The sequence below is a fragment of the Gambusia affinis genome, linkage group LG10 (assembly GCF_019740435.1).
Source record: "Gambusia affinis linkage group LG10, SWU_Gaff_1.0, whole genome shotgun sequence".
Classification (NCBI taxonomy): domain Eukaryota; kingdom Metazoa; phylum Chordata; class Actinopteri; order Cyprinodontiformes; family Poeciliidae; genus Gambusia; species Gambusia affinis.
Window position 1 is genome coordinate 26,082,241 of NC_057877.1, and position 13,741 is coordinate 26,095,981.

General features: G+C 34.3%; 1 protein-coding gene across 4 annotated transcripts; it reads left to right on the forward strand.

The window, feature by feature from the left end:
• Positions 1–13: 13 nt before the first annotated feature.
• mpl (MPL proto-oncogene, thrombopoietin receptor) lies at positions 14–13,526 on the forward strand. Of its 4 annotated transcripts, XM_044129942.1 has the most exons (13): positions 14–432; positions 1,017–1,137; positions 5,736–5,856; positions 7,006–7,181; positions 7,654–7,805; positions 8,223–8,373; positions 8,479–8,584; positions 9,539–9,699; positions 10,079–10,221; positions 10,862–11,015; positions 11,580–11,661; positions 11,855–11,942; positions 12,598–13,526. In XM_044129942.1, the coding sequence occupies exons 2-13, from the start codon at positions 1,077–1,079 to the stop codon at positions 13,030–13,032; spliced, it is 1,830 nt and encodes a 609-aa protein (XP_043985877.1). In that variant the 5' UTR covers positions 14–432; positions 1,017–1,076; the 3' UTR covers positions 13,033–13,526. The 4 variants fall into 4 exon arrangements, with proteins under 4 accessions (XP_043985877.1, XP_043985876.1, XP_043985878.1 ...); XM_044129941.1 differs by having other exon boundaries at positions 14–1,137; XM_044129943.1 differs by lacking the exons at positions 14–432; positions 1,017–1,137 and adding an exon at positions 3,121–3,199.
• The last annotated feature ends 215 nt before the right edge of the window (positions 13,527–13,741 follow it).

Below are 13,741 nucleotides of genomic sequence, written 5' to 3' on the forward strand. Positions count from 1 at the left end.
CTTAAGGCAGTGTTTCTCAATTCCCCCCCCCCCCTGCATGTTTAAATGTTTCCCTTCTGCCACACACCTGGATTGAATATGTGGGTGATTAACAGGCGTCTGCAGCTCTTGATGGTCATGCAATCATTTGAATCAGCAGGTACATCTAAAACATACATAGCAGGGGGGCCTGAGGACTGGAATTGAGAAGTGCTGTCTTAAGGTAACATTTTTGTACAGCAAGACAGTCTTCGCACATGTAGACAACTGGATTTTCTATATGGTGTGTGAAATGCTGCAACAGGACACATGAAAAAAAAAAAAGAAATCCTGATCTGCCCAGCTGCACCGAGCTGATCTGTCACCGGGTTTCCTCCACAAACCGACCACATGCACAGAGCTGTCTGTCAAACACGGTTTCTGTGGCCAAGCTTCCTGAGGACCGTCTAACATGTGAGGAAAACACCATGGGCCCAAAGTTTATTTATAGCTCACATCTTTCAAAATTTTACGTTAAAGAACTAGTATGGGTGAACTTCTGACCCAGATGATGTGAGCTCTATAAAGCTTTTATGCCAACTTGTTACCGTGTTGTCTGATCATATAATATTCTTTGCCTACATTAAGCAGATTTATTGTAAATAACGCATGAAAGTTTTGATATGTGTTGAAAACTGAACCAAACACATTTTATAAACCCTCGAGGATGAATTTAGACACAACTCAGGATCTCATAGGGGATCTAGAGCAAGAATATAACAAAAGTCGAGAAGATTAGAGAAGAAAAAGTACCATTTTGCTGGTCAATCACAGTCGACATATTGGGCATCCCTGATTTAGAGCATCAGTTATTCAACCAAGAGGTGTGTGGTAACTCTGTAGGAGCTACAGAGATCCACAGCTCAGGTGGGAGAATCTGTTGGCAGAGATACCATTAGTCATGTACACATTAGTTTCCAGACTAATAGATTAATTTGCAATGTTCTATCACAGAAAGCCCCAAAGAAATATAATGCAAGCAGTTAATTTTTCAGCAGGACAACAACTCAATGCTTCAGATTCACTGAGAATCTCCTGGAGTGGCCCAGTCCAGTCCAATGGCTGATGGATATCTACCATCCAACCTGATGGAGCTTGGGAAGAACTGCATGAACATAGGTGAGCTGAACTTGAGGTATCATATTCAAAAAGACTTATGGCTGAAATTGCTGTCAGTGGTGGATCAACAAAGTATTATGCAAGGTCTTTGGATGCTTATGTAACTTATATTTTTGGTTTTCTAGTTTTAATAAATTGGCAAAATTTCTTGCATTGTCTTAATTTGGATTTTGTGTGTAGAATTTTGAGGAAATGTAAGAAAATTTTGAGCAAATTTTATTACAGAACAGAATGTGGAAAAGCTGAAGCGCTGCGATTTCTTTTAACGATTTGTTAAAAGAAATGTGTGAATGTAACGTGACAACATGTGAAACATTTTCAACTTTTGCAGGGCACTATGAAAGAACACTGTTAGATCTGAAACTTTCTGGAGTATCAACCCCAACATGCTTGGTAGCTGCTGTATCTACCAGTGTGGTTGGTGATGCCGTCATTATTTGTTTGATCAGAGCCAGCAACAGATCTGTCATCTGTAAAGCTTTGCAGGAAAGCATTGCAATTCAGCTGTAGATTTTGTGTAATAAAAATATCTCGGTTCCATCTTACTTCTTTCAAATAATGAAATAGTATTCCTCCACCTGATTGCATTCTGTTAATCAAATGGAGTCCATACTTTGGCACAAAATGTTCAGTAGATGTCAAGATAACCCATCCCCTCAAAAAACGACATTTTAAGAAGTGTCTTTTTGATTTTAGAAACTCAGATGATAAGTGATTTGTGATAGACACATAACCTCTTGATTTTTTTTTTCTTTTACCAGCCATTTTGTTTTTCTGTTCAGAAGTTTAATTGTAAGCAGTAGTGCTTGGTCTGAGAAAGTCCCTTTTAGAAATAGAAAATTTGAAATTGAAACATGTTTTTTTTTCCTCAGTGGGGAAATTCAGATGTGTCAGCAGCAGTGGCATGCAAAATTAATTCATGCAGATTAACACAAAGGTAAAAACATGCAACTAATCATTTAGCTTTTCAGTACTTAATGAAATGAAACTATTATTACACAAAATGTAAACATATTAAGGAAGTAAAATATGACTGTTAGGTTTGTTCTTATGAATACTTACCTCCAGGGAATAGGCTGTAAACATATTATGGTGTTTACTATAATGTGTTGTAGTAAATACATCATAGTAAATAAATAATATATTGTTTTGTTAGCTTTTCATTTAATATAAATATTCTTCTTTAGTTAGCAAGTCTAATAGTTCTTTTGTATTGATTTCTTAATCCTGCTCTTCTGTCTTTCATTGTTCATGTGGTTAGTGTGGTTTGGCTATTCTGTTGCACGAACATTGAAGAATCAACTGATATCAATCTAAGCTTTATTCTTTCAACTGTTTGGGTTCCACCTCCATGACTGCTCAACCTCCATGACAAGCAGATGACAAGTCATTTAAAATAGGACATTTTGAAAGAAGTAGAAAAACTGGGCAAATACAGCATAGATGTGAACAACAGCGAGCGGTGTAAGAACTGTTATAACGGACTTGCTTTGACTTTTACTGCGATACAAAGACAATATTTAACTATAATCCACACACTGTTAATATTTGACTTCTGTAGTTTTTAAATATGATATTTTCTATTTGCTGTAACAACAAAATTAGAGCATAAACATGTATTCAGGAGAGTTTTAACTTTCTGGCCTCAATGGCTTCCACAACACCGTCACATTTTGATGTGGGGTGAGTCAAAAAAAATATAGAAATAAAAACTCTTGTTGTTTATTTGTTTTACATTGATACAGAATTCATGCTGTTTTATGTTTCAGGAGATGCCAGTCTCATTTCCTATCAAAGACAAACCAATTAAAGTAATTAAGATTATCTAAATTTGCCAGGGGTATGAGCAACTGGGGCCCGCCTCGGTACGTGTGAAATAAAACTAAATGTGCTGTGCAGTAGGTCAGGATGTGGTTAATCAGCACACATGGTTTTCTCTTTGGGTACATTTTTTATTTGTTTTTCAGGAGGGTATGACTGTCTCATGAACTGTAGAACAAAGAATGTGAAAGCTTATGAAGTACTGTGCTTTACATTGTAAAGTACATTATTACAAGAAATGGTAAGTCCCAAGTCTTCTAAAGATTATATTGGTTTTACTATCGTTGTTCACTTACTAATCTTTTGATCAACACAACACATAAGAATATCTACAAATACATACAACAGAGATCAGAACAATTGGAATCTCCAGCAGTCATTTGTTCTGCTCTTGTGTCCTAAAAATATGAAGACAAAAAAAAACAAAAAAACTGTGTACATTTCTCCTCCTATTTTGCCTTTTTTGGAGTCAGCTTCCACCACAGATAAAGTGCATTTCCTGTTTTAGGCTGAGCTTTTTAGTTCGACCCTTCTGAACCTGTTAAATCCCACCCACATACACCCACTCAAAACTACATGAAGTAGACACAATGAACACAAACATGAGCTGAGCTTAAATCAGGATTGGAAGCACAACATCTCAGTCAATGATGACTCAGCATTGCATATGGAAGATATTTCTCTTTAGCTTGTGGATGCATTTTGACTTGATGCCCTTCTTGCACTGCAATGCTGTAATTGAGCATAATTTATCAAAGCAAGGTAAGTGTACATATGTTGAAAGGTTCAGGTGAAATTTAAATTATGTTTACCCCCTTTGCTGTACTAACTGCACTTTTTTTCTTTTGTGGGAAATGCCCATCACTTCATAGAGACATTTATTTTGTATATTTTAAGTTTGTTGTCAGACTGTGTGAATAATTTTATCTTTAATTTAATTTAGGTTAAAGTTATATTTGTCGGAACAAGATAACATCTTGCAGAAGACAAAGGTGCAAAAAAATGCAACTCTGGCTTTGGAGAAAAACAAATATTACTTTTCTTTAATATTCCTCATGCCTGATTTTGTATTCCCAAAAACATGACATGTTTTGTTGAGATATTTTTGGTCCTCACCTATTATCAAGGATACCTGAAAAGTCTAAAAATAAATTCTTAATGTCACACTGGAATTTTTATAAATTGTTTCATTTCTATTTAGAGAATGACAGATGTACGTAAAATAAAATTATTACAAACATCTTTCCTTTTTTTGATTTTTATCCATTTTCAAACTCTACAATGTCACTTATTTACTGAAAAACATCTGTACAATCTGATAGTATATTCTTACATACATTTGAGTTAGCCTGCAAATATTTCTAAGATGTGTCATAGCATCTTTTTAATTCCAAATAGTAAAGATCGGAACTATGCGCATCATATTTATCCTGGACTGGTGTCTTATTTTATCTTATTAGCGCTTTGTAGCAATGTTCTTTCCAAAATGAAGAGCCAGTGGAAGCTCAGACTAGCTTTTGAGGATAACCCATCATTTGTTTATCAGTTATAAGCAAAGGCCAATACTCTGACTTTAAAATCTTGTAGAGCTCTGTATCAACTGTCGCAAGATCCTGTAGTTTTGTCACTTGCAGTAAAATTGAAGATTTCTTAAAAACAATCTTTTTTCCTTAAGCCACATTTGTTCTGCATAAGCTGGAGAGACTTTTTAAGGAATATAATTTTCTGTAAGTGTGAGAGTTTGTAAGACTCTTCTTTATCCAGGATTTAAAACTGAAGTCTCAGCTGGGAGGAAATTCTGTAACAAATGCGTTCCACCTAAATAAGTTTAATGATTTAATCATTTTTGTCAAATTACCCAGCTTCTGCCAAATTTTTTATGTTAGATGCATCCAACAATTTATCACTCCAAAGTGAGCCAACAAACTGCTATCACAAATCAGGGCTTTCAAAGGAAATGCAGTTACCAACATTTTCTTCAACTTAGCCATATAGTCCTCATTACACCAACAGAGAAATGGAGGAAGCTGGAAAACATGATAGTAATAATAATAACAATAGTAATAATAATAATAATGCTTTAGCTGTAGGAGAGCCATGCCACCCGTTTCCTTTCTAAGTTGTAAAGTTCTAAAATGAACCCTTCACTTTTTCCTTACCAAATAAACTGGGATATTCGTAATTCCCTGAATTACCAATCCAGCAGCTCAACCAGGAGAACTGGAAAACAGTTAACTTGAGAAACAACAAACCCATATTAAAAGGGAACTGTTTTGCTTGCCCCATTTGACTGGCACCACCAACAATTCATTTAAAATAAATAACCTAAATCATTTTTGTATATAAGTTTTATTATATTGAAAGTAGACATGACTTTCATGCCCACTTTTAAACGTGGAGTAGTATCTGTGATGCTGGGGGCTCATTTGTTTCCCATTTGTTGTATGGTGTCATGAGGTAAAATACAAGGTCAGTTTTGGTCTACATGGAAATTGTCGCTTTCAACAGGATAATGTTTGACCAAATCAATGCAGAAATGATTGAGCAGACCAGAAAGGCTAACTCTTGTCATCTCAGTCATTTGATGGTGTAAAGATTAATGGTAAAAGATTTATTTCTTTGCATGCTCAAACTTTGTAAAATGTTATAAACAAAGATTAAATGTTCTCCTATCAGCAAAAGTGGATATTACAAACTATTGATGACAATATTTTGATGTTTCACTGGCTCTCATTGGCACATTTGCATCATATTTATGTGATTTTTTTCTGAACCAGATGTTTTGCTCATACAAGATGAAGAAGATCCCAAGTGTTTCACTCGGACAATGGCTGATTTCACCTGCTTCTTTGAGACCACAGACAACGGGACATATGATTTTCTCTATAATATTGAAGGGTATGTTTTTAATAATCCATTTTTTCTCTGTAACACTTGTAAGCCAGTTTAAACCTCAGGTACACAAATTGGGACCTTTGGACCTGTTGTCTTCAGCCAAATAGTTCAATTACCTCTGCAGCTTTTCACCAACTTCTGCAAGAAAGTGCATGAATTTGCTCCTTGAATGCTAGAATTGTCAGCCACCGATATAAACAGTCATAATAAAAAGTAAATCTTTTTTCTCTTTTTGTAATTTTGAAATTAGGTGAACCCAACCTTAATAAAACAACATGGCATTGTTATTGTATGAAACAGTGTATGCAGTAACTACAGCATGGTGTAGCATGCTGTAACTGCAGCATTTATTCAGAGTGGCTTTTAATTAGTTTTATTTTGTCCTGTCACATGTATGCTGTTTTACCTCCACGTAAATTTTATCTTCTTTGGGTTTTTTTATGTTTTGTACAGCACTTTGTTGTTTCTTACTTGTAAAAGATCAAGTTTACTTACTAACTTATTTTAGAATCCAAGAGGTTCATTATTCTGCAGTTTGAAAAATATCAATTGTAAGAGAATCCTGAAACAGTTCCGAACCACAGTAAAGTCCATGTAACTTCAATATCAGTCTTTTCCAAATATCAACTGTTAGTTGTAACTGTCAGTCAGGTCAAATAAGAAAAAATGGCAAACTTCACTTGTTCAAAAAAAGAGAAAAGAGAAAGATTTTATTTTTTCTTTGAAAGGTGTAAAGCAGTGCACCTTAGGTTTCTAAAGTTGTCTATGAAAATAATCATAGGACTTCAGGAGTGATGTGAGTGGACAAGTTTAGCAAATTAGCAGCACAAATTCCTAAAATTTCTAACAGCTCATACAACTATCAAACATGGAGGTGGAGTCTGATGGAAACTTACTTTTGTACAAAGAGTTTGAGGGGGAAAAACATATGGGAGGTGTAGGATGTGTGTATGCTCCAATATGTGTTTGTTTCGTTTTCCTGCTGCAACCAAAAAGATTATCATTAAGCTACCTTAGAGCATAGGATTTTGAAATAATATTTTTGAAAATATTTTGGTTTAAACTGTTTTTATTCTGTGTGACATCGTCTGTAAAAATGTCTTTCTTTTCTAATACATCATGTTTCTTGCGTACACAAATTTATCACTAAAGGGAGCCAAGTAAGAAGTGTGAAATGTCTATGCATGGAACAGAAAACGGAACTTTCCGACATGTCTGTTCGTTTCCACTGATGGATTTCTTTGCATACGTTGGGATGGAAGTGAAAGTGGTGGATCTGACCAAAAACATCACTTTGTACAAGCGGACAGTCCATGTGGAGGATCTTTGTAAGAAACTTGTTTTAACATTATTATTTTTGTCTTGTGAAACCATAAACAAACATTAACACTGTATGCTCAAAGTTTGATGTGTTCAGGGCTATTATAATGCATAAACATAGGTATAAAGATGGAAAAGAAAATTGTGATTTAATCTCCCCCTTTAGGCATTTTATATTGTTTTAATGCAGTTTTCACTGCTGTTTGTGAGGGTGTTTGATTCACAATTCTTCTTTTGAGTTCTCTTTAAATTTACAAATATAGAGACCAAAACTATTTTAGAGTTATTGTGTTTTGTCTCAAGCCGCTAATTCCATTCTATATTTCTATTTGAATGTTATGTTTGCTTTCATTTTAATTTGGGCTGTGATGTAAAACAAATAAGCAAGGCTAGCCTTTTAATGTATCTTAGTTAACGTTCTGAGAACTTCCAGTCGTATTAGAAAAACTAATTTTTATTTTTGCTATATTTTATGTGCAGGTCTTCTGGATCCCCCCTCCATTGTCTCCCTACAGCCAGGAGACACTGTGGGAAAAATGCTTTTTTCTCTGGACACAAATTTAAAACGTATATGTAATGAGAAATATAGAATTCACTATTCTTCCAAGACACTTGGGGAAAAAACAGTAGAGGTATTGTACATTTCAAGTACATTTATTATACTTTTTTTGCTTAAATTTAATTTATACCATACAGTGCTCAGTAAAGCCAGCTCACGGATTTTGCCCATGTTTAGTTTTAGTTTAAGCCGAGCCATAAAACACTTTGAAATAAAATATTATAATAGATAAATTTATTATCTTTTGGTCAAAAGTTTAATGCAATTCCAACTCACTTTTATGGGATTGAGACATCCGGAACATTATTTTACTCTCATACTAGAGTAAATAACAAATGACTAGTCAAATATTAGAGTCTGGGGCCAACATATGCTAGAAAGTTTAACTATTTTAAAGAAAAAAAGGATAAGACATGAACCATTTCTTTCTAATCAATCTATAAGGTAATATTTCAAGATAAATACTTAAAGTAATCCTTCTTGTTTGCAGGGAAAAGACAGAAGCTTTCTGCTCTCACTGGAACCAGGTGAGGAGGTTGAGGTTCAGGCTTCTGTGAAATGTGAAAATGGACTAGACGCGCATCCTGGATACTGGAGTGCCTGGTCGAAACCTGCGAGAGCAATAGTTCCCCAAAGTGCAGGTGTGTCTGATTGAAAACAGACTGGCTGGATGCCTGTCACATACATACACATACTTTCTTAAAACTGATGCTTATACTTGAAAAATAACAACCTTTCTCTTGTAGATGATATTTCCCTGGTATGCTTCACCTCTGACCTGCAACATGTTACCTGTCACTGGAATAGCACCAAATATGCAGAAAATGATTACAAGCTCTTCTATACCTCTAGGTACTAATATCCTTATATATCTATAAGTGTGTGTGCATGTGTGTTCAATCTCTGCAGCGCTCAGCATGTAAATACTGATCTTTGTGATAGAAAAAGAGTAAGCTTGTGGTGTCCAAAGTCTGTCCTCAAGGGCCAGTATTCTACATGTTTTAGTTCTCTCCCTGGTTTTACGCACCTGGATCAAATGATGGCTCATTAGAAGACCTAAGAAGAACATTGACATGCTGAGAAGGTTGTTACTACCACCGGGGAGAGAACTAAAACATGCAGAATGCTGGCCCTCGAGGACACTTTGGGCACCACTGGAGTAAGCATTCATTACTTTTTGTGACAAAGTGTAGGGAGAACACTTTTCATAAAAAAACAATGCAATACTACCACTTTATAATTGCAAATAAGACCAAAATAGAGATTGCCATAATGAGAACCAAACAGCATTTTAAGAGAAAGACCTCAAAGCAACTGTCAGGCATGGTGGTGGGGAGATGATGGTGATTTGGTCTTGTTTTGCAGGCATAGAATCTGCCAGAAGTTATTCAGATGGCAACAAACTTCTCCTTGTATCAAAGTACTCTAGAATAATTGTTGAACGTTGACCAATATGGGGACATAAACAAATAGGAACAATCTAATGCATTGCTATTAGCAGTGGTTCTTAAGGATATTGAAACATGGGTGGTAACACCTCTTTTTTCATAAAGCAAAATCAAAATCAACAAAAGCATTTTTGATATGTCATTGTAAAGTCTTACAAGTGAAATAATTGCATTTACAGTTTCCTGGGACTGTAAATGATGTGTGAATACTACATGGGCCTCTAGGATGTCTGGATTTATCTTACTTAAATTCTGGACATATTATACAGAGCCTTCAAAGAGATTTTTTCAAAACGGTTAGTTGTGATTTTTATTTGTTTTTCTGCAATTTTGATGAGCCATATTCCAATTTTTACAGTCAACCTTTGAACTGGACGGAGTGTCAGGATGATGGAAATCTTTCTGACACATGTTCTTTTCATGGAGATAAGTCTGGAGCAATGAAGGTCAAGCTCAGCAGCACTGCAGCTCCACTCAAACGGTTGTTCTTCAGCAAAGAGATTGAGCTGAAAAAGTCCAGTGAGTAATACTGAATTACACTTCACTGAAGAAAAACTCTTAGATGTGCTTTCTTTGTTTAGAACTTTGAACAGTTCAAGTTCTTACGGGAAGTTGTGTTTATGAGGTCAGACCTTATAAGGAAGTACAGAATATCACTATTATTTCTATAAATCTATCAAATATGCACAATTTTGGTGTATATGTAAGAGAAACAACCATGGACAATCAATAACATTTTTATTTCTATAGGTCATAACAGTACACAAATAAATTTCATGGAATCTTTTCTTGTGCTCAATTTCTTAAACAATGCAGTAAGTCATTGATTTTCTCACAGGCCATGTTTCATCAAAGAAGTAAAAGATTTTACATAACCTTTTGTGATTTATGTTAACAGTTAAAAGTGGCTCACCAAGTCATCTGAAAGGAGAACTGATTAATGACAAGTTGTGCTTGGAGTGGGAAGCTCCTCTTCCGTCTCTGTCAGACTACATGGTGTATGAGGTTGATGTCCAGATCAAAGCAGTTGAAGATTTCAGGGTAAGTTAGATCCACCAACAAAATCAGAACTGATCAACAACTTAAAAAATAAAATAGTTGCTCTTTCAATGAGGATAACAATGGTGTAGCAATTTTGATGAGCAAAATTCTTCTTCTGATAATAAGAATCCCTAAATACTTTTCCTTTCATCTGGAAAAAAGTTAAGGAGTAAAAGAAACAACTAAGACACAAACAAAAATACCCAGCATTAGTCAAAGTCTAACCTCTCAAATTTTGGTTGGTTTGCAGAATTAATTGCTTTTTTTTTTGTAAATATGGAAACAAAAACAAAAGAAGCAGAAGTTCAGAGCTCATCGTGACGGTTCTTATTATGTTGCATTGTGGTTCTACAGTCATGTACAGTCTGGTTGTTCTAGGTAATCTGAAAAAGGCAAAAAAATATATTTATTGTGTTTTTACTTGTTGTTTAACCTTGTACTCAATGTTAGTGTCAAACCTGTCTTTAAAGTTTCATTATTATACCACAAGATGGCGCCAAAAGAAAGAAATTGTCACCTTAACATGATAGGCCTTAAATGTTCCAAAATGCATAAACAAATGAGAATGCATGCATCAAATATGAAGAAAATATAGTATGACTAAGTAATTATTTAATTACTTTTTTATTTCTACCTGCAGATAACAAAACAGAGAAACACTAGCACGTGTGTACGTCTTTCATCAGAAGGCCAGTTCAGTGTAAAGGTTAGAGCTAAACCTGATGGGTCGATTTATTCAGGACACTGGAGTGACTGGTCAGATGTCCTCTCAGGTACCACCACTGATAATACAGGCAAGTCTGAAATCTTAAAAAATATATTGAAGAAAAAAAAAAGCTTTTTAATTGGTTTAGTATGAAAATGTTTCACAGTTTCATCAAATACAGCACAATGCATCTGTATGTTATTCATCTATCGCAACCTAATAAAATGTAATTTTGTTAATTTTGCTTCATGAATAAAAACATAGCTGTAGAATGTCAAAAAGTGTTTCAGTATATTTACCACTTGTCTTTTATTTTTTTTTCTTATTCATTTTCTTTTTCTGTAGTTAGTCATAATGCTTCAATTTAAACATTTCTTTGCAACTATGCTTCACTCACTATCCCTGGTTTGTCTGTTGTGGCATTATGTTGCAGTTTCCATCTATGTATGTGTTTTGGTTAAAGCTTACACTTCTGGACCGTTAGATGAATTTGTTTCTTTGGCGTCAAGGTATATTTAAGGTAAATTATTTGTTTTTCCTTTTACTCACCATTGTTTGTTCCTAGTAGAGTCTGCAGCAGGGCAGGTGTATGGGAGGGGCCAGAACAGTACTGGCCCCTCCCATCCAAACAATTTTGTTCCACTGTTTCCAGACATGCAGCTCGTGTGGTGTTTCTATGTTTCCATCCTGGTCATAACTATCGGCTTCATCACAACCATTTTACTTTATCGGAGGTACTTTTGTTTTCAACTATTTCATTTTGTTGTAAAAGCAATTATAAATTTATGTCCTTTTTAAAACAAATTTCACTATTTAGAAATAATACATTTTCTGAAACTGATCTAGTATTTGAAGAAATTGAAAAGTATAAGAAAAAAAAAACATCATTATGAATTAATTTTTTTTTTTTTTGTTATTTTCTTTTAGGAAGCTGAAGCTGTTCTTTTGGCCACCAGTGCCCAACCTTGAAAAAGTTCTGCAGGGCTTCCTGACAGACATCAACCAGCAGAAATGGGTAAAACATTTAGTGACAGGATTTGAAGTAATTCTAAGCAATAATACACAAAACAACAACAACAACAAATAAAAATAAAATGGCAGCACAAAATAATCCAGAGTGTAATTTCCCAGAACTTAACAGTTATTTCTGGGACTTATCAGCCACCTTTGTGAAAATTTCATGAGACAAAGTGGTTGCTTTCCTGCAACTTATGAGTTACTTTGTAAGACATTTCAGATGGTACTTTACTGAATAGTCCAGAAAGTAACTCCTAAGGTTACCAGAAAATAAACTGGGAAACCCAGAAAAAAAAAAAAAAAACTACAAGTAAATTCTATCTTCTATGATAGAAGAGGCTCCATTAAATAAAAAAAATGTTGCTATAGCAGTTGTCACCGTGAGACATTTTTTAAATGAAAATCCACCACTTTGTTAAACTTCTAATTTATTTAACATTACTCTCATTTTGTTAGAATCCTCAATAATAATAAAAAAATCATAATCTTGCTTTGTCCCCCCACATGTTCACCACTACAAAAACTATTTTTTATACTTCATCATAAAATAAGTAGAAATGTATGATAAATGTCAACAGAATTAATACATTTAAAGCTGAATGACTAAATAATTTCTGAGTTATTCAACATGAGTTACTGTACTCACCTTACAGGATCCTGCAGTCACATCGAAGCTGTACTTTGAAGAAACAACCTCCTCTGTAGTGGAGATCATGTCTGCTGAGCTTCCAAAACTCAACAAGCCAACTGAAGAATTTGACTTCCTCTCCTCTGATGGAAGCTTTTCCATTGAGGAACATGGAAGTTCTGGGAGCGAAACCCTCAGAGACTATGTAACTCTGAACAAAGATCTGTCCATTCTCTGCCTTGAGGAAAACTGTTATGTCTATGAGCAGTTTAAAGATGGAAAAGATCCTGAGAAAGGAGAAGAACTTTATACTACATGCTGCTGTCTTAAGCCTTGCTCATGCAACAACTATTTTAACCATTCTTACCTACCTTTGTCTCAGTCTACAGATAGCTTGAGTAAAAATATTAATGTCGGAAAGGATGAAAGTAACCCCTATACTAACCTTTCCCTCGACTAAACATGCAACACAAGTGTGCTTCCAACTTAAGTTTTCTGTACAAAAGTGATCAATTCACATAGAGCAATAACAGATATTGGTTTCAGCAAAGCATAGTTATCAAGTTTTGAACAAATCATCTTGCTGGTTTGTACTGTTATATTTTCAGTAAAATCTACATTTGAAAAAAGAATGAAAAACAAGAAAGGTGATGATAAAAATGAAAAGGAAGCTTTATGTTAAAACATTACTATGAATATATAGAAAAAGGCTTGAAATGTTTGTTATAACCAGTGTAACAACAGGTGCTGTCATAAATGCTCTTTTTTATGCAGTTGTTTTTAGAGTATTTTGGATTATGCTGAACATATAATAATGGTCCTTATATCTTTCATGTAACATTAAGTTCAAATATTAGCAACTAACTTTACATTCTGTTGTATGGGACAGTATAATAGTAATATTTTTGTTTTAACTATTTGTAGTTGTTCTGTATAGTAATCCATTACTTTATTGTCTCAGAGATTGTATACTTACAATGAAAACATGTAAATGTTTAAGAATAATAAATTTGAAATTTCTTTTTTTTTTTTTTTTTTTTTAAATAAAGGCCATCAGGCTTCTTAGAGAGAAAAATCTTGCAAAGTCTTTGATAAGTATAGAAAAATAAAACCGAAGTAATAATAATAATAATAATAATAATAATAATAATAATAATAATAATAATAAT